The sequence below is a fragment of the Malaclemys terrapin genome, chromosome 9 (assembly GCF_027887155.1).
Source record: "Malaclemys terrapin pileata isolate rMalTer1 chromosome 9, rMalTer1.hap1, whole genome shotgun sequence".
Classification (NCBI taxonomy): Eukaryota; Metazoa; Chordata; order Testudines; family Emydidae; genus Malaclemys; species Malaclemys terrapin.
The window spans coordinates 50634998-50662563 of NC_071513.1; the positions used below are offsets into that span (position 1 = coordinate 50634998).

The 27566-nt window shown below is 48.3% G+C and overlaps 1 protein-coding gene and 1 non-coding gene across 3 annotated transcripts; both read right to left on the reverse strand.

Annotated features, from left to right (window-relative positions):
• Positions 1-3056: 3056 nt before the first annotated feature.
• On the reverse strand, positions 3057-27566 carry SMCO1 (single-pass membrane protein with coiled-coil domains 1). Of its 2 annotated transcripts, none has more exons than XM_054040258.1 (3): positions 27453-27566; positions 7294-7443; positions 3057-3919 (listed from the first exon to the last, which is right to left on the reverse strand). In XM_054040258.1, the coding sequence occupies exons 1-3, from the start codon at positions 27506-27508 to the stop codon at positions 3496-3498; spliced, it is 630 nt and encodes a 209-aa protein (XP_053896233.1). In that variant the 5' UTR covers positions 27509-27566; the 3' UTR covers positions 3057-3495. The 2 variants fall into 2 exon arrangements, with proteins under 2 accessions (XP_053896233.1, XP_053896234.1); XM_054040259.1 differs by having other exon boundaries at positions 27336-27566.
• On the reverse strand, positions 10975-11046 carry TRNAG-UCC (transfer RNA glycine (anticodon UCC)). The gene has a single exon. It is a non-coding gene; the product is annotated as a tRNA-Gly (tRNA).

Sequence of the window (27566 nt, forward strand, 5' to 3'; positions counted from 1 at the left end):
TTGTAGTACAAGTACTACAAGTCCTCTACCGGCCCCTGCAACCCTAACTTAGGGTTACCATATTTCCACAAGCAAAAAAGAGGACACTGGGGGAGGGAGGAGCCCTGCTCCTGCCCCACCCCCATCCACTCCCTCCCATGTCCCACCCCCTGATTGCCCCCCTCAGAACCTCCAACCCCCCCCCCGCTCCTTGTCCCCTGACTGCCCCCTCCTGGGACCCCTGCCACTAACTGCCCCCTTGGACTCTACCCCCTATCTAAGCTGCCCTGCTTCTTGTCCCCTGACTGCCCCCTCCTGAGAACCCCCACCCCATATTCACACCCCTGACAGACCCCCGGGGACTCCCATGCCCTATCCAACTGCTCCCCGCCCCCTGACAGGACCCCCAGAATTCCTGACCCATCCAACCCCCTCTGCTACCTGCCTGCCTCGACCCCTCTCCACGCCCCTGCCCCCCTGACAGCCACCCCCCCCCCCAAGTCCCAACCCATCCAACCCTCCCTCCCTGTCCCCTGACCAGGGCCGGCTTTAAAGAGCCCAGGAATCGGGCTGCACTCTGGCCGGGGTTGCAGGGCTTGGGGCTGGGCCAGAGGTGCTCGGCCGGCGCGCTTGGCCAGAACCAGGGCCGGCGCTGCTGGGGCCCGAGGAGCTGGGGCTGGCACTGCTGGGGCCCGGGCCGGGCCGGGGGTGCTCGGCCGGGGCTGGGCCGGCGCGGCTGGGGCTGGGCCGGCGCTGCTGGGGCCCAAGTCGGGCCGGAGCCGGGGCCAGCGCTGCTGGGAGTCAGGCCGGAGCCGGGGCTGGCACTGCTGGGAGTCGGGCCAAGGGCCGGGGCTGGGCCAGCGCTGCTGGGGGCCGGGACGGGGGTGCTCGGCCGGAACCGGGGTCGCCGCCCTGGGGCCGGAACCGGGGCCAGAGCCACTGGGGCCCGAGCTGGGCCGGAGCTGCTGGGGCCGCCGGGCGCTGCTCGGCCTGGGCCGGAGAGAGCCACTTGTCCAGGGCCATTTCAAATGACACAAAAGTATTCAAAATTTTTAAGTCCAAAGCTGACTGTAAATAGTTACGTGGGGGAACTAACAAAACTGAGTGACTGGGCAACAGGGTGGCAGGCGAGCTTCAACAATGACAAGTGCAAATAATCTCAATCTCTCTCTATCTCTCTTTATATAAAAATGATGGCTTCTAAATTAGCTGTTACCACTCCAGAAAGATATCTTGGAGTTACTGTGGATAGTTCTCTGAAAACTTCAGCTGTGTGCAGCAGTGGTCAAAAGGGCCTACAGAACGTTAGGCACTATTAGGAAAGGAATAGAAAAGAAGACACAATATCATAGCACCAATATTTAAATCCATTGTGCACCTACACCTTGAATATTGTATCCAGTTCTTGTCTCCACATCTCAAAAGGGATATAGTGGAACTGGAAAAGGTTTGGAGAAGGGCAACAAAGATGATCAAAGCTATAGAATGGCTTCCATATCAGTAGAGCCTAAAATGATTAGGGCTGTTAAGATTAGAAAAGAGATGATTAAGGGGACATATGACAGAACTCTATAAAATAATGAACAGAGTGGAAAAAGTGAATAGAGACATGTTACCGTTTTCCACAATACAAAAACCGGGGGTTAGGCAATGAAATTAATAGGCAGCAGGTTTAATACAAACATAAGGAAGTACTTTTTCACACAACACACAGTCAGCCCGAAGAACTCATTGCCATGGGATGTTGTGATGGCTAAAAGTATAACTGCGTTCAAAAAAGAACTAGATAAGCTCATGAAGGATATGTCCAGCAACTAGCAATGGCTATTAGCCAAGAGGGTCAGGGATATAACTCCAAACTCAGTGTGACCCTAAACCTCTGAATGCCAGAAGGTGAAGACATGGGTGCATCTCTCCAAAATTGCCAGTCAGAGTCAGGATACTGTGCTATATGGACCATTGGTCTGATCCAGTATGGCAGTTCTTATGAAATCAACAAGATGACATTCAGTAAAGACAAGTGTAAAGTACTACCCTAAGGAAGGAAAAATCAAATGCACAACTACAAAATGGAATAACTGGCCAGGGTTAGTGCTGCTGAAGAGGATCTGAGGGTTATAGTGGATCATAAATTGAATACGAGTCAGAAGTGTGAAGAAGTTGCAAAAAGGGCTAATATCAGTCTGGTGTCTATTAACAGGATTATCATATATGAAACACAGGAGGTAATTGTCCTATTCTAGTCAGCACTGGTGAAGCCTCAGCTGGAGTAGTGTATCCAATTCTGAGTGTCACTTCATAAAAGATAGGGATAAACTGGTGAGCAACAGAAATAAGAAGTTTAGAAAACCTGACCTATGAGGAAAGGTTAAAAGAACTGCACAAGTGTAGTCTTGAAAAAAGACTGCGGGGGACCTGGTAAATCTTTAAATACATTAAGTGCTGTTGTAAAGAGGATGGTGATCAATTGTTCTGCATCTCCGCTGAAGGTAGGACAAGAACTAATAGGCTTAATCTGCAGCAAGGGAGATTTTAAATTAGATATTAGGAAAAACTTTCTAGAGTAGTTCAATTCTGGAATAGGCTTTTAAGGGAGATTGTGGAATCCCCATCATTGGATGTTAAATACAGGTTGGACAGACATCTGTCAGGGATGGTCTAAAGCAGTGGTCTCCAAACTTTTTTGATCGCGCACCCCTGTCTGTAAAAAATTTTTGAGCACCACCTGCCGCGCTGAAGCAAAAAAAAAAAAAAAGCCGCTCGGACTCCCACCCGAACTGCCGAAGCAAAAAAAAAAAAAAAAGCCACTCAGACTCCTTCCTGACGAAGCAAAAAACAAAACAAACCGCTCCTCCTGCCACGCACCCCAAGGATCCTCTTGCACACCCCCTGGGGTGCGTGCACCCCACTTTGGAGACCACTGGTCTAGTCCTGCCTCAGGATGGTGGACTGGTCTTGATGACATCATAATATCCCTTCCAGTCCTATATTCCTAGGATTCTGTGAAAATACTGATTTTCCACAGAGCAGTACACACATTAAATGATAAACCAAGGAGTTTTATTATAAGAAATTAGTTTAAGTTTCATACTACAGTTTACAGCTTTCATAGACATGCAATGAGAATACAAAGTACAGCAAAGCAGATTTTATGCTGGAAAATGTTGGCATTTTAACTCTTCAGCATTATGCAAGTGTCAAAATATTTTAGCTAAGAAACAGAAGAATCTGTGTGTCCCTCCCAGCAGCCTCTGGCTACACATTTGCATGTACGCGTGTACATGATGGTGATGAAAATCTTATATGACTGCTGTATTAATTCTGGGAATCTGCCTGGCTTTTCAGACTCATGATACACTTTAGTGTGTCATGGTTGAGAGCATTTGTACATATGGATCTGTGTGTTGATATACACATGCACAGGTATGTAATTGCGTCTTTATGTAGGAACCTGTTTAGGTTGTAAGCTTGTTTGTCCTAAGTGGGTAAGGGAGTTTAAGAAATCTGCCACATAAGTTATTTTTGGACAAGGGTTATTATCTTTTTTGGATCCCTCTGTGCTCTGCCATTCTCTACCACCTGGACAGCACACAGCAGGCTCTCTCGAAGGATCTGGTTCTTCACCACCTTGGTTATCATCGTGCTGATATCACTGGTGTACTTTTGCCTCTGGTTAGCTGGGTAATACTGTGCTTCAGAGCAATGTATGATGAAAAAGGTGCATAGAGCTAAGATATCTCCTTCTTGCAGCCCCAGCATCTCCAGCACTGCTTCCCACACCAGTCTAATTCTCTGGTTCTTGCCTTTGCGCCTCATGACAGAGGCTAATGTGGGGAGGCTTCCCGCCAGATCTGGCAGCTTCACTCTGACACAGGAATGCAAGCAGCAAAGCATTTCACTGACATAGCTGTAGAAAAGATTTATCTCCACTGAAGTGAACCTGCCACAGAGATGGAGACAGAAACCATTTCTCAGACAAAAATACTTCCCGTATACTTCAGTTCATTCCCATTTAGGTAATAAGTGGAGAATTCTGGTGGTCTGTAACCCCAGCAATCCCTGGTAATGCAGCCATCACATCACAGTAAGCCTTCTATTTAAAAGGCAAACACAGAGTGTCTGAAGGGGTGTTGTCAGGTTTCTTATAGTGTAGGTGAACTTGAATTTGAATGAAAAAGTGGGTAGAATTTCCATTTCCCTGAAGTCATTGTTAAGGTCAATTTCAGGGATCATTAGTTCATTTTTCCCAATGTACTTTTTATAGCCTTTTACAGTTTGACTAAGAATCCTATTGCATCTAAAACTCCTGACCTGCGTTTAATTATTCAGCTGAGTCTAAGAATTAGTTGAATGAAGGCAGCCTTTTGAAACTAACTGATTGCTGCTGCAGCTGAGCTCTGACCAGATCAGTTACCACAATAAATGTGTATACCTTAGATGATTAGTGTACCTTTTCTAGTGTATACCTTAGACAATTTCCCTCAAGGCTTCCTGGAGGAAAAAGAATAAAAAAAGAAAGAAAAGATCGTTTTGCACTTGTGTAGTAACACTTATCTGAATAAGTGCTTTCACAGAATCATAGGAATGGAAGGGACCTCGAGAGGTCATCTAGTCCAGTCCCCTGCACTCATGGCAGGACTAAGTATTATCTAGACCATCCCTGATAGGTATTTGTCTAACCTGATCTGAAAAATCTCCAATGATGGAGATTCCACAACCTCCCTAGGCAATTTATTCCAGCGCTTAGCCACCCTGAGAGACAGGAAGTTTTTCCTAATATCCAATCTAAACCTCCCTTGATGCAATTTAAGCCCATTGCTTCTTAATCTCTGAGGATAGGACAAGAAGAGCAATTTTTCTCCCTCCTCCTTGTAACAACCTTTTATGTACTTGAAAACTGATATCATGTCCCCTCTCAGTCTTCTCTTTTCCAGACTAAACAAACCCAATTTTTTCAATCTTCTCTCATAGGTCATGTTTTCTTGACCTTTAATCATTTTTATTGCTCTTCTCTGGACTTCCTCCAATTTGTCCACATCTTTCCTGAAATGTGGCACCCAGAACTGGACACAATACTCCAGCTGAGGCCTAATCAGCATGGAGTAGAGCGGAAGAATTACATCTTGTGTCTTGCTCCTGCTAATACATCCCAGAATGATGTTTGCTTTTTTTGCAACAGTGTTACACTGTTGACTCATTTGTTTACATATGTTTAGGGCCCTACCAATTTCACGGCAGTGAAAAACATGTCTCAGACTGTGAAATAATATAAAATGAAATCCGATCTCCCGTGCTGCTGGAAGCACCCCAGCCAGGGGCTCCTAGCTGCTAGTCCCATCTGGCTGGGGAGGGACAGGATTTCCTCTTCCCCTGCATGGCCCCTCCCGCTCCTGTTGGTGCTCAAGGCACCCATTTTTCCAGGGCCTCCCGAAATTTGTTGGGGACCCTCACAGAGCCTGTGCATTAACCCGCCACTGGCCAGGTCTAGCAGCCCCCGGCTAGGGTGCTCCCAGTAGCATGGGGTGATCGTACCCACTCTGGGATCCTCCTCCAGGTGCAGGAAGTCCTGGGGCTGCTGCCCAGCCATGGAGCTTCCTACAGACTGGGGAGGTACCCGGAGGTCGGTCTGATCTCCCCCTAGAGGGGCCATGCAGGGAAGAAGAAGTCCTCTTCCACCCCAGCTGGCCAGGACTAGCAGCTAGAAGCGCCTGGCTGAGGTGCTCCTAGCAGCATGGGGAGATCAGACTCACCTCCACTCGCCAGGAGCCTCCTCTGACTACAGGAAGCTCCACAGCTGCTGCCTTCAGAGCCCAGCTGTGCAGGCAATGCAGAAGTGAAAGTGGTAATCCCGCCACCTCCCAACAACAGCTTTGCGGACCCCACAACCCCACTTTGGGTCAGGATCTGCACCACATTACCACACTGTGAAATTTCAGATGTAATCTGAAATTGTGAAGTTGACCAATTTTAAAATTCTGTCTGCAAAACTGACCAAAATGGGCCGTGAATTTGGTAGGGTCCTACATATGTTCTATTAAACTTAATACCACAACACCTAGAAGAAAAGAAAAAACAGTATTTGGGGGACTATTCTGGTTTTGTTTGGGTTTTTAGTTGATGTACAGCTCCTAGAGTAGTACATAGTTTTATTTCGGTTTCTGCAGTATCAGAATCATACACCCATTTTACTGATGGATAAACTGAGGCACAGAGAGGTTAAATTACTTGGCAAGGTTACACAGCAAACCAATGGCTGTCCGGTGTTCTCACTCAGCTCCAGTTCCTGTTCTAAAGGCACCAACTAAGGGAGAGAAGCTTAAGGAACACTCCCCCCTAAAGGGACTAGAAAGTTCTGAAAAGGATGTAGAAGCTAATATTTTTTGTTTTACCTGATTTTTCTCCACCAGATCTATCCTGTTTCATCTAAAATCATTAGGTTCAAGTATGTGTTTTATGAAGTGCTATTTATTTTTGTTGCAGTTATTGATATTAATGTGATAGGCCTCCAACTAAGCAATTTGCATTCATTTTTGAATGCGATTAATTTATTTAGGCCAAGATTTTCAAAAGTGGGGGGGCCCAAATGTGAGCTCTGAAATCCATATTTAGACCCCAGTTCTGCAGAGGCTTAAGCATGTGTGTATTTTTACTCCAAAGTAGTCCCATTGAGTTCAGTGAGACTACTTATGTGCCCATAGTTACACAGCTGTAAGAGGCACCTAAGTAGCCTGTTTTTCAAAGCACTGTGCTCTTGCAGCTGTCGTTGCTTTCCATGGGAACTGTGAGTAGCTCGGGATCTTTAAAAAAAGCCTGTTATTTAGATGTCTAAATATGGTTATGGGAGCCTAACTTCAGGCACCAAAATGTGAAAGATTTGGCCTTATTTGCTAGCAAAACAAAACCAGGGCATTAATAAGATTCTGATTTTTACTGCTTATAGTGGGACACAGTTATCTGAAAGATTTTGAAAGAGCATACGGTGTCTCTGGTATTCTTAGAAATGGTGTGGGTTTTTTTAAGATATAATAATATTTAGTGCATATTTAAAATTTCTTTAGAAGTTTTTGCACTTGGAATGGAATTTGGCTTGCATTTGCTGAGATCAACAAACTGTATTCTCTTGTGGTAAAAGGCAATTCAAAGCCTACATCATTCCTGGATGTAGAAAGAAAGTTGTATTCTTTTCACTCAGTGTAGCCTAAACCCATTCATCTTCACCTGCACATATAGAATGTTACACAGGTTTCTCAATTCTCTAGTCTCCCAGCTGATACATGGAGGGGAAACAGCTGTTTTTTTTCTTCCGTGGCTCACCTGCCCTCCAGCAAGGATATCCACAACTCATCCTCGCCCATCTGCTTCTCCAGGGTTTTATCCTGAAACTGCAGTTTCTGTGTCAGTTTCTCCATGGCAGAGTTCAGCTCTTTGAACTGAGTCTCCACTGTCTGCAGCCTGTTTTCCACCCTGTGGAATATAAGAACCAGAGTCATTATTAGAATCAGCATATCTGAACTTCTGCACTGAAAGAGGGCTCCACTTCTGCTGCATTATGGCTAACTTCAGATCCAGTTTAAGATTCCTCCATTTTACTTGGAAGTCATTATGACTCCTTTTGAAGGTGTTTGCCAGTTGAGCTTCAATTGCTTGATGTAGTCTGTGTACCTTTAGAAGTAGTCATCACATAGTCTTCTTCAAAGACAGTCAAGGTTATCTGAATTAGTTTATCAGACACCCTCATTCTTATCATAAGAGATTAAATGTCTACTAATAGTGACCTATCAAGCTCAGTCTAAACTCATTGAGAGTTTCATTTTAGGACCCAAATTGATCCTACATAACACTTAAATCAACCCTGTATAAAATCTACCACAAAAATATTATAATAGCTAATACTTACATAATACTATACTTAAAACCAGCCTTTTTCTTGCCTCCCTCAGTACCATGGCTGGTGACTTCCTAGTCCCTACTAATTCTTCCTACATAGGTGCTAGAACTAGGAGTGCTACTACACCCCCTGGCTTAAAATGGTTTCCATCATATACATGATTTATAGGGTGGTTCTATGCCTCTCAGCACTCCTGTCTCCCTATTGCAATGTTTTCCTTTTATAGGAACTTTTCCCCCCAGCTTTTCTAGAGACGGCTCTTTAAATATGGCAGAACCAAGTAGCTGCAGCACAAAAAAGACTATTTTGTAATTGGTAGCTGTATTGGTCTCTCTTCCAGCTAGTAAGTACTTATGATTTTCCTTCTGATTTCTAAGAAAGTAGTATATTTTCATATTTCCTATGAATAATATAATTAAATGAGGTATTGTGATTTTGAAGTTTCTCCATGTGACCTCTATCAGAAAGTTTATTTTATTAGGGTTACCATATTGCAGTCCTGGAAAATGAGGACACTCCAAGGGACCCCGCCCCCACCCCAACTCCACCTCTTCCCCGCCCCAACTCCGCCCCTTCCCCAAAGTCCCCGCCCCAACTCCTTTCCCTCCCCTGAATGCTCCGCCCCCCTGCTCCTTCCCCTCCCCTGCTTCCTGTGAATCAAATGTTCACAGGAAGCCTGAAACAGGCAGGCAGGCAGCAGGTAAGCTGGGGCAGCTGGGGGGAGTGCAAGGAGGTGTGGCCCAGTCCGGCACCCCCGGCCAAGTGGCTCCCTCCGGCGGCCAGCCAAGAGGCTCTGGCCCCAGCAGCTCCGGCCCGGCTCGGCTCGGGCCCTGGGGCGCCGGCCCTGGTTCCGGCTGAGCGGCTCTGACCCGACCCCGGCCGAGCACCCCCGGCCCTAGCAACTCCAGCTTGGCTCGGCCCCGGGGCACCGGCCCCGGTCCTGGCCGAGCGATGCCGGCCGGCGGCCAAGCACCTTCAGCCCCAGTCCCAGCGGCTCTGGCCCGGCTCGGCTCGGGCCCCGGTTCCGGCTGAGCGGTGCTGGCCGGTGGCGGCATCCAAGCTCGCAGCCACCTCCTCCCAGGCTCCGGCTGCTGCTGCGCTGGGGAGAGCAGCAGGAGCCGAGAAAGTTGGAGCCCAGGGAGGAGGCGGTCCCCTTACCATGCCTCCCTATTTTCCCAGACATGTCCCGCTTTTTGGAAATTCCTCCTGGGCGGGGATTTGAGGACCAAAAAGCCGGACATGTCTGGGAAAATCCGGACGTATGGTAACCCTAATTTTATGAGGTGCTATTCTGTTGAATTTATGTCAAAACATGAGGAGGCAGGGAGCATGCTTTATACTCATTCACTGCTGTTCTGTAGATGTAAAGGAGTGGAATATGCTGGTCACTGTCCATTTTGATAGTGTTCCTCAGGAATAATTTAGGGTAATTTAGCTTAACTAAGATCCCAATTAAATTGTTCCCCTGAGGTGCAACTTTTGGGTAATTCTAGAATCTTGAAGCTGTTGAAACACTTTAGACTGAAAGGTTTTTTTGCCTAGGTTTCATACAGATAACAAGGGATCCCTGAATTGGCCAAGTATTGACTATAACAGCGTTTAAAAGAGAACTGGATAAATTCATGGTGGTTAAGTCCATTAATGGCTATTAGCCAGGATGGGTAAGAAATGGTGTCCCTAGACTCTGTTTGTCAGAGGGTGGAGATGAATGGCAGGAGAGAGATCACTTGATCATTACCTGTTAGATTCACTCCCTCTGGGACACCTGGCATTGGTCACTGTCGGTAGACAGGATACTGGGCTAGATGGACCTTTGGTCTGACCCAGTACGGCCGTTCTTATGTTCATCAGAAGGTCAGTTAGCCTTGATTTTTTTTTTTTTTTTTTTAACGGAATGAACTTCAGGTTATCTTGAAAAACTGTCTCTGGCAACTAACAGCTATTGAATTGCAAGACTCTGTTTCAAGCAGAGTGGTCCCTGGGTATTCTTACTACTGTTTTATTTGTTTTGTGATAGTGCTGAGGAGCCCAAGTCAGGGACCAGGACCCTATTATGCGAGGCACTATAAACACAGAATGAAAAGCCTGGCCCTGCTCCAAAGAGTTTGAGATCTGTTGCATTTGGTGAGCTTCCTAGACTAAAAGTATAATTTTTTGCCTTACAAATATTACATTTCCTGGTCTATCTTTTCATCTTTGTCTGATGTTTTTAAAATGCCAAAATATCCAGTAGTTTTCAGGTCATTGGATAATCTCTGTCTCTTTTCACTTTAGATCGTAGGAACAGTGGATACTCAAACCTATTAAGAGCTGATTTCCACCCCCTTTTTTGCTGTAATATATAATGAGAATTTTTTTGGCGACTAACTTCAAATAACATTTTGCGTTAACCATGCTTACATCTCATTTTACCCCCTTGGGAATATTCATAAAAGTGTAAACACTTTCATATAAATGTTTGCCAAAAGGGAATTTTAGGCCAGTAACAGAGATTTGTTTAATCACAAAGGAAATTTGTTTAATTAGAAAATGAAATTTATGTTGGGCAGAAATACAATTAGCTTACCAAGGTCAGTGTAACTCATTTCAGTACCGCGGATCTTTGGCCTGGTCTACACTACGAGTTTAGGTCGAATTTAGCAGCGTTAAATCGAATTAAGCCTGGACACGTCCACACATCGAAGCCCTTTTTTCACCTTAAAGGGCCCTTTAAACCGATTTCTTTACTTCACCTCCGACGAGGGGATTAGCGCTGAAATCGGCCTTTCTGGGTTGGATTTAGGGTAGTGTGGACGGAATTCGATAGTATTGGCCTCCGGGAGCTATCCCAGAGTGCTTCATTGTGATCGCTCTGGACAGCACTCTCAACTCAGATGCACTGGCCAGGTAGACAGGAAAAATTAAATTAATGGAGATATCCCATCTCCTAGAACTGGAAGGGACCTTGAAAGGTCATCGAGTCCAGCCCCCTGCCTTCACTAGCAGGACCAAGTATTGATTTTGCCCCAGATCCCTAAGTGGCCCCCTCAAGGATTGAACTCACAACCCTGGGTTTAGCAGGCCAATGCTCAAACCACTGAGCTATCCCTCCCCCCAAAACACATTGCTGCATTGGCCGGGAATCGAACCCGGGTCAACTGCTTGGAAGGCAGCTATGCTCACCACTATACCACCAATGCATCTGAGGCCTGTGAAATTTTGAATTTCATTTCCTGTTTGCCCAGTGTGGAGAGCACAGGTGACCATGCGAAGCTCATCAGCACAGATAACCATGATGGAGTCCCAGGATCGCAAAAGAGCTCTAGCATGGACTGAACGGGAGGTACGGGATCTGCTCGTCATATGGGGAGATGAATCAGTGCTAGCTGAACTCCGTTGCAATAAACGAAATGCCAAAACATTAGAAAAAGTCTCAAAGGGCATGAAGGACAGAGGCCATAACAGCAGTGCTGCATGGAAATAAAGGAGCTAAGGCAAGCCTACCACAAAACCAGAGAGGCAATCAGAAGGTCCGGGGCAGAGCTGCAGACATGCCACTTCTACGCTGAGCTGCATGCCATGCTAGGGGGTGCAGCCACCACTACCCCAACCCTGTGCTTTGATTCCATCAATGGAGAATCACGCAACACGGAAGCGGTTTTGGGGTACAAGGAAGATGATGATGAAAACAATGAAGATAGCTCCCAGCAAGGAAGCAGAGAAACTGCTTTCCCCAACAGCCAGGATATGTTTATCACCCTGGACCTGGAACCTGTAACCCCCGAACCCACCCAAGGCATGCTCCCAGACCCTGAGGGCACACAAGGCACCTCTGGTGAGTGTACCTTTGTAAATATTATACATGGTTTAAAAGCAAGCGTGTTTAATGATTAATTTGCCCTGGCATTCGCGGCCAGTACAGTTAATGGAAAAGTATATGGGGATGGAGCGGAAATCCTCCAGGGACATCTCCAGAAAGCTCTCCTTCATGTACTCCCAAAGCCTTTGCAAAAGGTTTCTGGGGAGGGCTGCCTTATTCCGTCCGCCATGGTAGGACACTTTACCACTCCAGGCCAGTAGCACGTAGTCTGGAATCATTGCATAACAAAGTATGGCAGCGTATGGTCCCAGTGTTTCCTGGCATGCAGACAACATCCATTCCTTATCTCTCTTTGTTATCCTCAGGAGAGTGATATCATTCACGGTCACCTGGTTGAAATGGGGTGATTTTATTAAGGGGACATTCAGAGGTGCCTGTTCCTGCTCGACTGAACAGAAATATTCCCCACTGTTAGCCACGCGGTGGAGGGGAGGGGTGAAATGATCATCCCAGAGAATTGGGTGTGAGGGGGAAGGGGGGTTAGTTGGGTTTTTGCTGCATGTTAACCCGGAAACCGCAGCCTCTCCTTTTACATTGCTAACCCATTTTAAATGGCCAACCCAACGGCCACTTGGTATGGGAAATGAGGGCGCTGCTGTTTGAAACCATTCCCACATGTTATGAAGGTTAAAAAAGCCAAAAGACTGTGGCTTACCATGGCTGCCTGCAAGCCGAATTCTGTTGCCTGGCACTGCGGGAGTGATCTCTCACACCAAACCGGGAGGCCCTCAATATAAGAGGAAAAATGCGACCTTGTAATGGAAGCACATGTGCTGTGTAATGTGAACAGCAAAATTTAACGTGAAAGAGTGTACCCATTGTTCTCTAAAATGTTTCTTTTTAACCCCCTCTCCCTTTTCCTTCACCAGCTGCAAATGTTTCTCCTTTGCAGAGGCTAGTGAAGATTAGAAGGAGAAAAAGGCGGACTTGGGATGATATGTTCCCAGAGCTCCAGACGTCCTCCCATACTGACAGAGCACAGCAGAATGCGTGGAGGCAGACAATGTCAGAGTGCAGAAAAGCACAATATGAACGAGAGGAGAGGTGATGGGTTGAATCGTGGGCTGAAGAGAGCAAGTGGCGGGCTGAAGAGGATAGGTGGCGTCAGATTGCTGACAGAAGGCAAGAGTCGATGCTCTGGCTGCTGGAGCATCAAACTGATATGCCCCAGCGTATGGTTGAGCTGCAGGAAAGGCAGCAGGAGCAGAGACCGCCGCTACAGCCCCTGTGTAACCACCAGCCCTCCTCCCCAAATTCCATAGCCTCCTCAGCCAGACGCCCAAGAACGCCGTGGGGGGGCCTCCGGCCACGCAGCCACTCCACCCCAGAGGATTGCCCAAGCAACAGAAGGCTGGACTTCAATAAGTGTTAAAGTTTTAAAGTGCAGTGTGTCCTTGTCCTTTCCTCTTCCCCCACCCCACCCGGTGCTTCCCTCCTCCTCCACCCCTCGTGGGCTACCTTGGCAGTTATCCCCCTAGTTGTGTGATGAATTAATAAAGAATGCATGAATGTGAAGTAACAATGACTTTATTGCCTCTGCAAGCGGTGATCGAAGTGGGGAGGGGAGGGTGGTTAGCTTACAGGGAAGTAGAGTGAACGGGGAGAGGGAGTTCATCAAGGAGAAACAAACAGAAGTTTCACACCGTAGCCTGGCCAGTCACAAAACTGGTTTTCAAAGCTTCTCTGATGTGCACCATGCCCTGCTGTACTCTTCTAACTGCCCTGGTGTCTGGCTGCGCGTAATCAGTGGCCAGGCGATTTGCCTCAGCCTCCCACCCCACCATAAATGTCTTCCCCTTACTCTCACAGATATTGTGGAGCGCATAGCAGGCAGTAATAACAATGGGAATATTGGTTTCGCTGTGGTCTATCCCAGTCAGTAAACTGCGCCAGCGCGCTTTTAAACGTCCAAATGCACATTCCACCACCATTCCGCACTTGCTCAGCCTGTAGCTGAACAGGCCCTGACTACTGTCCAGGCTGCCTGTGTACGGCTTCATGAGCCATGGCATTAAGGGGTAGGCTGGGTCCCCAAGGATCACGATAGGCATTTCAACATCCCCAATGGTTATTTTCTGGTCCGGGAAGAAAGTCCCTTCCTCCAGCTTTCGAAACAGACCAGAGTGCCTGAAGATGCGAGCATCATGTACCTTTCCCGGCCATCCCACATTGATGTTGGTGAAACGTCCCTTGTGATCCACCAGGGCTTGCAGCAGCATTGAAAAGTACCCCTTGCGGTTTATGTACTCGGTGGCTTGGTGCTCCGGTGACAAGATAGGGATATGGGTTCTGTCTATTGCCCCACCACAGTTTGGGAATCCCATTGCAGCAAAGCCATCCACTATGGCCTGCACATCACTACCAGAGTCACTACCCTTGATAGCACCAGGTCTTTGATTGCCCTGGCAACTTGGATCACAGCAGCCCCCACAGTAGATTTGCCCACTCCAAATTGATTCCCGACTGACCGGTAGCTGTCTGGCGTTGCAAGCTTCCACAGAGCTATCGCCACTCTCTTCTCAACTGTGAGGGCTGCTCTCATCCTGGTATTCTGGCGCTTCAGGGCAGGGGAAAGCAAGTCACAAAGTTCCATGAAAGTGCCCTTACGCATGCTAAAGTTTCGCAGCCACTGGGAATCATCCCACATCTGCAACATGATGCGGTCCCACCAGTCTGTGCTTGTTTCCCGGGCCCAGAATCGGCGTTCCACGGCATGAACCTGCCTCAGTAATGCCATGATTTGCACATTGCTGGGGCCTGTACCTTCTGTGAGGTCTATGTCCATGTCAACTTCCTCATCACTCTTGTCGCCGCGCTACAATCGCCTCATCGGCTGGGTCCTGGTTTTGCTTTGGCATGTCCTGGCTCTGCATATACTCCAGGACAATGCGCGTGGTGTTCATAGTGCTCATAATTGCCGTGGTGATGTGAGCAGGCTCCATGATCCCAGTGCTATGGCGTCTGGGCTGAAAAAAGGCACAAAACTATTGTCTGACGGAGGGAGGGAGGGAGGGGCGACTGACGACATGGCTTACAGGGAATTAAAATCAACAAAGGTGGCTGTGCATCAGGGAGAAGCACAAACAACTGTCACACAGAATGGCCCCCCCCAAAGATTGAATTCAAAACCCTGGGTTTAGCAGGCCGTTGATTTCACGGAAGGAGGGGGAAGCAAATGAATACAGAACAAATCTGGTCCATTTATTGTTTTGATCCACTCCATCTATCTTTTACATCTTAGGCTGGCAGCAGACGGTGCAGCATGACTGATAGCCATCGGCATCTTCTGGGTGCTTGGCAGAAGAAGTTGCATTACGATTGCTAGCCATCATCATCAAGATGGTGCAATAGGACTGCCAGCAGGACTGAGTCTCCAGAAGACAAAACATGTCTGCCCAGGCACCTCTGATCGAACTCACTGAGGAGTATGACGACGATGGCTACCAATCGTAATGCACCATCTGCTGCCAAAAGGCAAGGAGCTGCTGCTGTATAGCAATGCAGTCCCACATCTGCCGGCACCCAGATGACATATGGTGACGGTGAGCTGAGCTGAGTGGGCTCCATGCTTGCCATGGTATGTCGTCTGCAAAGGTAACCCAGGAAAAAAGGCGCGAAATGATTTTCTGCCATTGCTCTCACGGAGGGAGGGGGGCCTGACGACATGTACCCAGAATCCCCCGTGACACTGTTTTTGCCTCATCAGGCATTGGGATCTCAACCCAGAATTCCAATGGGTGGCGGAGACTGCAGGAACTGTGGGATAGCTACTCACAGTGCAATGCTCCGGAAGTTGACGCTAGCCTCGGTACTGTGGACGCAGTCCGCTGACTTAATGCACTTAGAGCATTTTGTGTGGGGACACACACAATCGACTGTATAAAAACCATTTCTAAAAAAGCGGCTTCTATAAATTCGACCTAATTTCGTAGTGTAGTCATACCCTAAGTCTCCTTCTAGTGGCTCGTTATCACACTTATTTCTTAATGTAATAGTCAGTACATCAGCTCCAGTAGTACAGACTCATGCTATTAGCAGTGAAGGTTCAAGAGTTCAAACCCTACTATTTATATGAAAGTATCAGTTAGAGAACAGGAACAATACTATGATTTAGTGACTAATCACACAGCTCACAGATAGATACTCAAAGGAATAGCTGTCAGCAAACACTTTGTGTCTCGGTGGGAGTCACTGGTTCAATGCTCTGGAACTACTCCATATGAAGCCAGTCAGGACTCTGGGGGAGCATGCCTCCTCTCTCTCAGCATAATGTCTCCAGGACAAGAAGCTTACACAGCTTAGATCTTCCTAGGTCTGACCTTGGAGCATTCAGCATCCCCTTCCACACTGTGCGCTTCCCACAGCGAGTCTGCCCAGACAGGGCTCCTGGGGAAGCCAGAGGGTCCCGCATCCCAACTCCGCAGTCAGATGTTACTCTCAGCCAGCGGGTAAAACAGAAGGTTTATTAGTCTACAGGAACACAGCGTAGGACAAAACTTGTTAGAACAGAAATCAGAGATTTTCAGCTAAGTGCATCTTGGGGGGAAGGGAACCCAGAGCTAGGGCTCTGGTCCTCCCCCTGAATCCCAAGCCAGCCAAGACTGACTCGTTTCCAGCTGTCTGGCCTCTGCCCTGCCCGTTGCTCCTCCTCCGGCCTTTGTCTCGCTTCCCGGGCCAAGAGTCACCTGGTCGCATCCCCCTTCTGGGTCTCAGGTTACGAAGGGGCGGCTATAGCATTGGTGCAAGCAGCTGGAGCAGCCTCCGCAAGTCACACCCCCTTATTCCCACCACCTAGACATTGGTGCAATACACAGGGAAACTGAGGTACACACACAGGGCTGGCGCAATCCATTAGGCGACCTAGGCGGTTGCCTAGGGCACTACAATTTGGGGGGCGGCAACTGCAATGGTATTTCAGCGGCAGGACCTTCCGCAGCCTCTGTGGTGGCTGGCATTTCGGGGCGGGACCTTCCGCCACCTAGGGCGACAGAAAAGCTGGCAGCACTCCTGTACACACAGCATTCATGCAAAACAGTAAGACTCACATAGGCTCATATACAACATAACAAAGGAAAATCCCCACTTCATCACACTTTGTCAACTATCTACAGCCTGAAACTTATTTAGGTAACATTTGTTAGAAAAGATGAGCAAACATATTTGTAAGAGTCAGTTTTTGGACAAGTCAGAGATAAAAGGCTGAGTGAATTATTCATTACAGATTGTAATGGCTCATTGACCGAGCTGGGTGAATGAAGATTCATGGTTTCTGTTTTCACAAGCTTTCTTCTACATAAATGGTGAAAATGGCCAATAGATTTAATTATTGATGAAAATGGGTCACCACTGATGCAATAATTCTTCTCTGTTGCTTTTAATATTTAATAATGTTGCTTTAATATTCCCTGGCTTTTCCAGCCATTTTTGTTCTTGGGAGAAACTGCTCCCCGCCTTTAAGCTACTTGCAGATGTTTTAAACCACTTTCAAGCCAAAACTGAAACATTCACAAGTGTCCCCTCTGAAAATGCCAATTCACACTGCAGTGACCACTTGAAATTATGAAGTGGTTTTACAATATTATGATACATGGAAATGACCCTTCATTAATAGGAGCAAACCCCAGGAAAATTTTGCATCTTGAGCCTTTGGGGAATAGATTAGCTCTCACTTTGCCCCAATATTCACTTTGCCAATGAAAATGTATTCCCCTCTCGTCAAAGGATGACGGTAGGTTATCTGACTTTTTAAATAGCTCACATTTCTTTGGGTTCCATTTCAAAAATAAGAATTATTACACTTACACAAACTGATGCAATTACAAATTTAGGCAAACATCAGGTTGGCATCCACATATAGCAAACAGGAGAGAAGTCCATTAGTGGCTATTATCCAGAATGGGTAAGGAATGGTGTCCCTAGATTCTGTTTGTCAGAGGGTGGAGATGGATGGCAGGAGAGAGATCACTTGATCATTACCTGTTAGGTTCACTCCCTCTGGGACACCTGGCATTGGTCACTGTCGGTAGACAGGATACTGGGCTGGGTGGACCTTTGGTCTGACCCAGTATGGCCATTATTCTGTTCTTAATGTAGGGCAGGATGGTCCTGTGTTTAAGACACAGGGCTGGCAGTCAGGAAAACTTGATTTTTGTTACCAGCTGTGCCGCTTTTTGGGCAAATAAATTAACTTTGTGCCTGTTTTTAATGTAAAATGGGAGTAGTTATATTTCCTAATCTCACTGGGGTCTTATGAGAATTTATTAATAATTGTGAAGCACTCCGATTATAGAGTAATGAGTTTCTTTACTTTTTAAAAGTGGTAACCAATGAGGTTACTACTAAATTAATACCACCTGTGACACACCCAGACCAGTGGGGTACAGAAGTCTGGTAGAAGGCAAATATACTGGTCACTGGATGAGTAGTTTTCTGTTCCCTGAGTGACCAGAGCAGGGGCTGAACTACGGTAATCAGGAACCTGCTAGAACCAGATAAAGCAGGCAAGCTAATTAGGACACCTGGAGCCAATTAAGAAGAAGCTACTAGAATCAATTAAGGCAGGCTAATCAGGGCACTTGGGTTTTAAAAGGAGCTCACTTCAGTTTGTGGTGTGAGTGTGAGGAGCTGGGAGTAAGAGGAGCTGAGTGAGAGGGTGTGCTGCTGGAGGACTGAGGAGCACAAGCATTATCAGACACCAGGAGGAAGGTCCTGTGGTGAGAATAAGGAAGGTGTTTGGAGGAGGCCATGGGGAAGTAGCCCAGGGAGTTGTAGCTCTCATGCAGCAGTTACAGGAGGCACTATAGACAGCTGCAGTCCACAGGGCCCTGGCCTGGAACCCGGAGTAGAGGGCGGGCCTGGGTTCCCCCCAAACCTCCCAATTGACCTGGACTGTAGGTTCTTCCAGAGGGGAAGGTCTCTGGGCTGTTCCCCAACCCACATGGTGAATCTCTGAGGCAAGAAAATCCGCCAATAAGCGCAGGACCCACCAAGATAGAGGAGGAACTTTGTCACACTGGTGTCAGGGGTGGGATCTTGGGGTGCACAGCATGGTGGAAGAAGGAGAGTGATTTAAAAAAAAACAAAACAGCAACAAAAATGGAGAGGGTTTATTTTTTTTCACCACAATAGGGGCACTGATGCAAGCTATGGCGGCCCAGCAGGAGGCTACCCGTATCCAGGCAGCCGCCCAACAGGAGGCAGTGAGGCTGCAGCAAGAGACTAATCGTGTGCTGATGGACCAGGCTGCTCAAGACCGAGCTATGTTGTGGGAACTGGTAAACCAGGTAAAGTCCCTTACAGAGCTGAATCGCGGCCAGGATGGGACACAGCTCATACGGGCCAGCCATTGGCTGCAGAAAATGACACGGGAGGATGATGTAGAGCCATACCTTCTGGCCTTTGAGAGGACAGCCCTATGGGAGGCCTGGCCTCGAGATCAGTGGTCTGGCATCCTTGCCCCATTCCTGTGTGGGGAGGCCCAGAAGGCCTACCATGATCTGCCTGAAGAGGGTGCGGCAGACTACCCCCAGTTGAAAGCAGAGATCCTGGCCAGATCTGGGGTAATGACAGCAGTGCGGGCCCAGCAGTATCACGGTTGGAGGTACCAGGAAGACAAAACCCCGCAGTCCCAATTGTATGACCTCATCCATCTAGCACGAAAGTGGTTGCAAACAGAGTCCCGGAGTCTGGAAGAGATACTAGCGGTTCTGGTCATCGACCGATGCATGAGGGGACTACCACCTTCGTGCCTGGGTAAGCCAGAACGAACCCTCCACCTATGACGAGGTTGTCGCCCTGGTAGAGAGGCGAAGGACAGCAAGGGAGCTGACCTGACCAGTTAAGGAAGAGGCACCCCGGGTTAAACTAGCAGCACCAAGCCCTAAAGTTTGGATGACTGGGCCACCAGGAGGGCCCAGGTGGAAAAAGAGAGAGGCTGAAGGCCCATCAGAGGCCACAAAGAGTCGGAGCACTGAGGGAGAAGAGGATCATGATGTTAGACTGCCCAAACCAAGAGCCCGGGAACGCCTACTGCTCCATACAGATGTTATGCCTGTGGGGAGTGGGGACCGATAGCTGCATAGTGTCCCAATGCTGAGGAGCCTATGCAGTGTAACCTGGGGAACTGGGCAGATCCATGCTCCCTAATCCACCTTGTGGGGGGGTCTCACTAACCCCACATATGTATACCAGACCAGTGAAAACTAAATGGGGGTAGGGACCATGGCACTGGTTGATTCAGGGAGTGCTATCACGCTTATCTCAGGGAAGCTTGTGAAGCGTAGTCAGCTGCTACAGGCTAAACATACGGGGATAACATGTGTCCATGGGACAGTTAGTTACTACCCCACCATCCTAGTAAAAATCGAGATCCAAGGGAACACTACTGAGGTAGCAGCAGGTGTAGTCCCTAAACTCCCATACCTGGTGCTCATAGGGAGGGACTTTCCAGGGTTTGGAAACTTACTCCCAGTAGGGGGATTGGAGAAAGATGGGGATGCTGTAGTGAGTCGGTGTGGCTCCCCTCCTGTCCAGAAGAGGGAGCCCACGTGCCGGCACCAGAGTGGGTGGGACCACCACCGCCTGTCCCCGCCCCCCGGAAGTCAAGGGGCGGGACAGGAAGTATAAAGGCTGGCCGCCAGAGCTCAGTTAGGGCCCAGCCACCACAGGGAGCAGACGTGCGGCCGGTAGCTCCTGGCCAGGAGACCGTCGAAGACCGGGGCTTGGACCCTGGCTGGCCTGAGCTACCCCGGGCCCGCTACGAGGAGGAGCCGCCGGAGCCCGTTCACGCCCGCCACTGGGAGAACCCCTGGGAACCGGACCTCACTAACCCTGAGGGTGAGACTGGTCCCGAACCCCTTCGCCCCTGCTGCTATCCAGAGGAGCCGCCTGAGGACCATTGGCCGGACTTCCCGGCAGAGCTACCAGACTTGCCGCCGAGCCCGGGCAGAGAGGAGCCCATGGAGATGGACTGGCCCGATCCCGGCGTAACGAACGAGGTAGGCTGTGAGGGGGATCACGGAAGTAGCCCGGGGATAGCCGACCCCGGTCCGGCTGCAACTGAGTGTGAGCCTATGTCAGTGTGTTGCGGCCTGGATACCCCACTGACCAGCAGCGGCAGCAACCGCTGTTAGGGCCCCGGGCTGGAACGCAGTGGAGTGGGTGGGCCTGCGTTCCCCCCTGCCACCCCCTGCACGGGTGGCAGGCTTCCCCCTCACCCAATGCTCGGCTACAGCAAGCCTAGGCGTACCTTACCAGAACTATTTGCTCGCTCAGCCCCTGCAACAAGGGCCTGAGCCTAACTGTGTTTGCCCCGCCCTGATCCAGGGCCTGGGCTTTGAACTATTTGCTCGCTCAGCCCCTGCAACAAGGGCCTGAGCCTAACTGTGTTTGCCCTGCCCTGATCCAGGGCCTGGGCTTTGAACTGTTTGCTCGCTCAGCCCCTGCAACAAGGGCCTGAGCCTAACTGTGTTTGCCCCGCCCTGATCCAGGGCCTGGGCTTTGAACTCTTTGCTCGCTCAGCCCCTGCAAACAAGGGCCTGAGCCTAACTGTGTTTGCCCCGCCCTGATCCAGGGCCTGGGCTCTGAACTATTTGCTCGCTCAGCCCCTGCAGTCAAGGGCCTGAGCTTTAACTGTAGTTGCTCCGACTCTGCACTAAAGAGCCGGAGTTTCGGGACTAACTGACTACTTGTTCCCACAGTAGTGAGTCGGTGTGGCTCCCCTCCTGTCCGGAAGGGTCGAGCCCCGGCTAGGACCTACTACAGATGCCTAAAATTAGTGAGGCATCCACAGCAGACTGTCAACCCCCAATCTTCTCTGAAATATCCCCAGATTTGTTCTCCACCCCCAGACAGGGTAGAAAGACAAAAAGGGAAAGAAGGGCAGCTAAGGCCTTGGGAACCCGAATACTGATCCAAAGCCAGAGGGTCGCCCTTGTAGGTAGACGGACCCGCGCAGCTGAAGAGGAGGCCACACAGGACGGAGAAGCACCTGAATCTGACCCCCACCCTAATGCTTCTGAACCAGTAGAGGCAACAGAGACTGGACCCCTAGATCTTGGGCAGATTAGCCCTGGGAGAGGAAATTTTGGACGGGACCAGGCAGAAGACCCAAGGTATGACAACATTAGGAAGGAGGTGACTGAAATAGATGGGGTCCCCGTGGAAAGGAAAACCCAGGGACCAGGACCCTACTTCGTAATGAAGAAGGATCTCTTGTACCGGGTTGCACCAGTACAGGGGCAGAAGGTACAGCAGATCCTAGTACCTCAAAAACACCAGAACGCTGTATTAAGTCTTGCTCATAGTCATCTTTTTGGGGGGCATTTGGGGGTAGAGAAGACCCTGGCATGAGTCCTACAACGGTTCTTCTGGCCCGGAGTACATGAAGAAGTGCGGAGGTACTGTGCCTCCTGCCCGGAGTGTCATCTGCACAGTCCCCATCCCCACTTGAGGGCACCTTTACTACTACCCCTTCCCATCATAGAGGTCCCCTTCGAGCGAATAGCCATGGACCTAGTGGGACCCCTGGAGAAGACGGCTTGGGGCCACCAATATATACTTGTTTTGGACTATGCTACTCGCTACCCAGAAGCCGTCCCCCTGCGGAACACGACCTCTAAAACTATAGCCAAAGACCTGGTGGGGATCTTTGCCCGACTGGGGCTACCGAAGGAGATATTAACCGACCAAGGAACCCCATTTATGTCGAAGCTAATGAAGGACCTCTGTACGCTGCTCCATATACATACCTTGAGAACTTTGGTCTACCATCCGCAGACTGATGGGTTGGTAGAAAGGTTTAACCGAACCCTCAAGGCTATGATAAGGAAGGTGGTAAGTTGGGACGGGAAGGATTGGGACACCCTACTACCCTACCTTATGTTCGCTATCCGGGAGGTACCTCAGGCCTCAACTGGGTTTTCCCCCTTCGAGTTATTATACGGGCGTCATCCCCGTGGCATACTAGATATCGCCAAAGAGATCTGGGAAGAGGACCCCAATGAGGGGAGAAATATAATAGAGCATGTAATGCAGATGCGAGACCGGATAGCCCGGGTTACTCCTATTGTACGGGAACATTTGGAGAAGGCACAGGAGGCCCAGCGAACCCATTACAATCGCCAGGCAAAAGTGCGACAGTTCCAACCAGGGGATTGGGTTATGGTGTTGGTACCCACAGCAGAAAGCAAGCTTCTGGCCCAATGGCAGGGGCCCTCTGAGGTGGTTGAACCCGTGGGGGAAGTAACCTACAAGGTGTGGCAGCCAGGACGCAGAAAACAAGAACAAATTTATCACGTTAACCTTCTGAAACCCTGGCATGCACAAGAGGCATGCACAACGGTCCAAAAAGACCTAACCTAGGAAAACAAGCCTTCCAAACAGGTGAGAGTGTCTCCCGATTTAACACCAGACCAGAAGAATGAGGTGTCTGAGATGATCTTCCGGAACCAAGATGTGTTCTCGACAAAACCGGGTCGAACAACCGAGACCTATCACCACATCGTCACGAACCCTGGGGCCAGAGTAACAATGAGGCCCTATCGGGTGCCAGCGGCAAAAAGGGAGGAAATAAAAGCAGAAGTAAAAAAAAAATGCTGGAGTTGGGGATCATCGAAGAATCCCACAGTCAGTGGTCCAGCCTAATCGTGCTGGTGCCCAAACCTGATGGCACCACAAGATTTTGCAATGACTTCCGGTGACTAAACGAAGTATCCCAGTTCGACGTGTACCCCATACCTCGCATAGATGAGCTAATGGACCGTCTGGGTAATGCCCAGTACTTGACTACCCTAGACTTGACAAAGGGGTACTGGCAGATTCCCCTTGCAGAAGACGCAAAGGAAAAGACTGCGTTCTCTACACCAGAGGGTCTTTTTCAATATACTGTCCTCCCTTTTGGACTACATGGGGTCCCAGCTACCTTCCAGCGCCTCATGGACAAGCTATTATGCCCGCATAACAGTTATGCTGCTGCCTACTTGGACAATGTGGTCATTCATACCCCAGACTGGGAAACCCACCTGGAGAAGGTGGAGGCAGTCCTTGATACCTTCAGGTGATCTGGCCTTACAGCAAACCCTGCCAAGTGCGCTGTAGGGTTTACAGAAGCCAAATATCTTGGCTACATTGTGGGAAAAGGTTTGGTAAAACCCCAAGTGAACAAGTTAGAGGCCATCCAAAATTGGCCCCAACCAAGTCGCAAGAAACAAGTCCGGGCGTTCCTAGGTGTGGTGGGGTATTACCAACGATTTATCCCCCACTTTGCCACAAGGGCAAGCCCCCTGACAGACCTAGTGAAAGCCCGTGGACCTGATCTGGTGAGATGGTCTGACGCAGCAGAGGAAGCATTCACAGACCTACGGACTGCCCTCTGCAGTAACCCCGTACTGATAGCCCCTGATTTCACCAAGGAGTTTATCCTGCAGACGGCTGCATCGGAAGTAGGGTTGGGGGCCGTTCTATCACAGATGGTCGGGGAGGAGGAACACTCAATTCTATACCTCAGTCGGAAACTCCTTCCAAGGGAACGAAAATATGCAGTGGTGGAGAAAGTATGCCTTGCTGTAAAATGGGCCATGGAAACATTGCGCTACTACCTGCTCGGGCGCAGATTTGTCCTCGTGACCGACCATGCCCCTCTTCAATGGATGCAGCGGAACAAGGAGAAGAACACAAGGGTGACCAGATGGTTCTTATCCCTCCAACCTTTCCAGTTCCATGTGCAACACAGAGTAGGGAGCCGTCATGGTAACGCCGATGGCTTGTCACGTGTGCACTGTCTGGTGTCCCAAGCTGCCCAACCCCTTGGCGTTGAGCAGAGGGGAGGGATATGTGACACACCCAGACCAGTGGGGTACAGGAGTCTGGTAGAGGACAAATATACTGGTCACTGGATGAGTAGTTTTCTGTTCCCTGAGTGACCAGAGCAGGGGCTGCACTAGAGTAATCAGGAACTTGCTAGAACCAGTTAAGGCAGGCAGGCTAATTAGGACACCTGGAGCCAATTAAGAAGAAGCTGCTAGAATCAATTAAGACAGGCTAATCAGGGCACCTGGGTTTTAAAAAGGAGCTCACTTCAGTTTGTGGTGGGAGTGTGAGGAGCAAGAGGTGCAAGGAGCTGAGAGTGAGAGGGTGTGCTGCTGGAGGACTGAGGAGCACAAGCGTTATCAGACACCAGGAGGAAGGTCCTGTGGTGAGAATAAGGAAGGTGTTTGGAGGAGGCCATGGGGAAGTAGCCCAGGTTGTTGTAGCTGTCATGCAGCTGTTACAGGAGGAACTATGGACAGCTGCAGTCCACAGGGCCCTGGGCTGGAATCTGGAGTAGAGGGCGGGCCTGCGTTCCCCCCAAACCTCCCAGTTGACCTGGACTGTGGGTTCTTCCAGAGGGGAAGGTCTCTGGGCTGTTCCCTAACCCACATGGTGAATCTCTGAGGCAAGAAAATCCGCCAATAAGCGAAGGACCTACCAAGATAGAGGAGGAACTTTGTCACGCACCTCATGTCAATCTTGTTCTGTACAAGCACAAAACAAATCCTGATCCTTTACAAGAAAGCTTTTAAAATCTTCCTGCTGCTCTTCCTGTAAATATACAGCACTGCACTCATAACACATCCAGTAAAATCAGAGCTCACGTTCTTATGAAGGTTATTGAACGCTATATGGAAAAAAGAGGCTTTTTAAAAATAAGTTATTTAATGCTCATGGCTTTTCTTTCCCTGAGTTTAGATCCTTTCCAGAACATCAGACACCTTCATTTTATTACTTTTAGAGCTAAGCTATAAATGTTCATATTCCAGGTCATCACTGTCGCAAACTCGTGTATAACACTATGTCCCACACACCACCTCTTTATCCTATTTTCATGATACCAACCATACACTTATATCTTTCCTTTGCTTGCTCCTCACTTAAGACCTCAATTCTCCACAGGCTTCTAATCACCTGTCACTTTTACTGTAATGGGTAATGTTATTCACAGAACCACGGAACATCAGACTTTCCATACCAATCAGACCTATAGTCCAGTGTCTTGTCTCCAGTAGTGATTGGTACCATGTTTCAGAAGAAGGGCAAAATTCCCCATAATGAACAGTGGCAGAATACCCCACTCTAAGGAAAAGTTTCTTGCCAACCCCATTATCTGGTGGCTGGTTTGTGCCCTGAAGCATGAGGGTTCATAGCTCTATATAAATGTAAATGAAGTAAATAATTCCTAACCTTATAAAGATTTATTCACACAACTCACAGCAGCTCCTTACACTTCCTACTGAAAAGTTACTTGCTCTTCTCTTTCCACATCATTCTCTGGTGTCTCTCTCAGCATGCATATTTCTCTGTATAGAATATGTATGTTCAGACACACTGTCCTCAGTCTTGTTCTTAGATATTCAGGTGAATGCTGCCTTTTTGCTAATTTGTTACAGCTGATTTAATAGTACAGTCAGTGATCTTGTGTAGCAGGAAGATTGAAGCACTTGTTACAGCACTAGTTAAATGAGAGAAACTGGAGATCTCATGCTGAATTACCCAATTTTGCCAGTAGTGGCCACTGTGTCATTCCTTTTGTTACCTCTTCCTCCCATCCCAACTCCACCTACATGTCTGTGTTCACACACTTGTGTCCTGACACGTAGACAGTCTTTTCTCCAGAGATCTGACAATCTTCTTTGTTAATTGTCTCTATAGTGTCTAGCACAGTGGGGCATTGATCTTTGGGGTTCCTTTCCTGGGCATTTCCATAGTATAAATAATGTGCATACAAATATGCAGATGTTGGGATATTAGAAATGTTAATTGAAATACTGCATCCCAGCTGCAATAATATATTTGTTTTACAACAGCCACTTTTACTACAATAATATTTATTTAAGCAGACACCAGCTTTACACATACTCAAGCCTCCCTTGTTAGATAACATTTGCACAATAATGTCAGACCTGGGATTCCCATATATATACTTTGTAGTAAAAAGGGACTATACTTTACTCTAGTAACTATAGGAGCATTTTCAAATCTTTTGCTTTCCTTCCCCTTTAATTTTAATATGAACTGTTAACTATTTAAATTAGAAAAATAGTCTGCAAATTAAAGAAAGTGGTAATATGTTACCAGGCAATTGATGAGAGACACAATATGAAATAGTTTCCTCTGTGAGCTGCCTTCCTTCCTTTCTTGTCTTTTGAATCCACTGGGTTCTAAGCTCTTTGCTTCTAACCCATCCTGGGCCTGGGCTCACCTAAAAACACTTGTTCAGAACTGGACCTTATCAGAACATTAGCGTATGGTTGAATATGGAAACATTAGAATTTCCTGCTGGCCCATAATCAAATAGCAACTTTTTAAAAAAGAGATCATTTATGATTGGGGATCAAGTGGTTGCATTCATGCTGATGGCAAAGCACTCATGCACTCAGTGCCACAGGGCTAAATGCCTGCGAACTATACAAAGGCTTGTTCACAAAACAGGTGGTTGGTTGTTTTCAGAGATAAAGGAGAAACAAGGAGACTCCTTGTGATCTGAGACCCATCAGCCTCCAAGTTCATGTTTATACCCCCTCTATTTCCCATAAAGAATTAAGAAACAAGTACAGGCTCATCTAATATACAGACCTGTCACTCTGGTAGTTAGTTTCTTCCCTTGCCCAATCTTGCTATACCCCCTTCCCAGCACAATGGAGCCTTGACTTGTTCCTCCTTGTAGTACTAACACATACAATCCTTTGTGACCTGTTTAATGTCTCGTTCAGGGAGTGCAGAGATATGGCCTCTTTAGTCATCCTCATGGGGAACAAGAAGAGAAGAAATGCAATTTTAATAGGCTTGGATCTTCTCTCGTGGGCA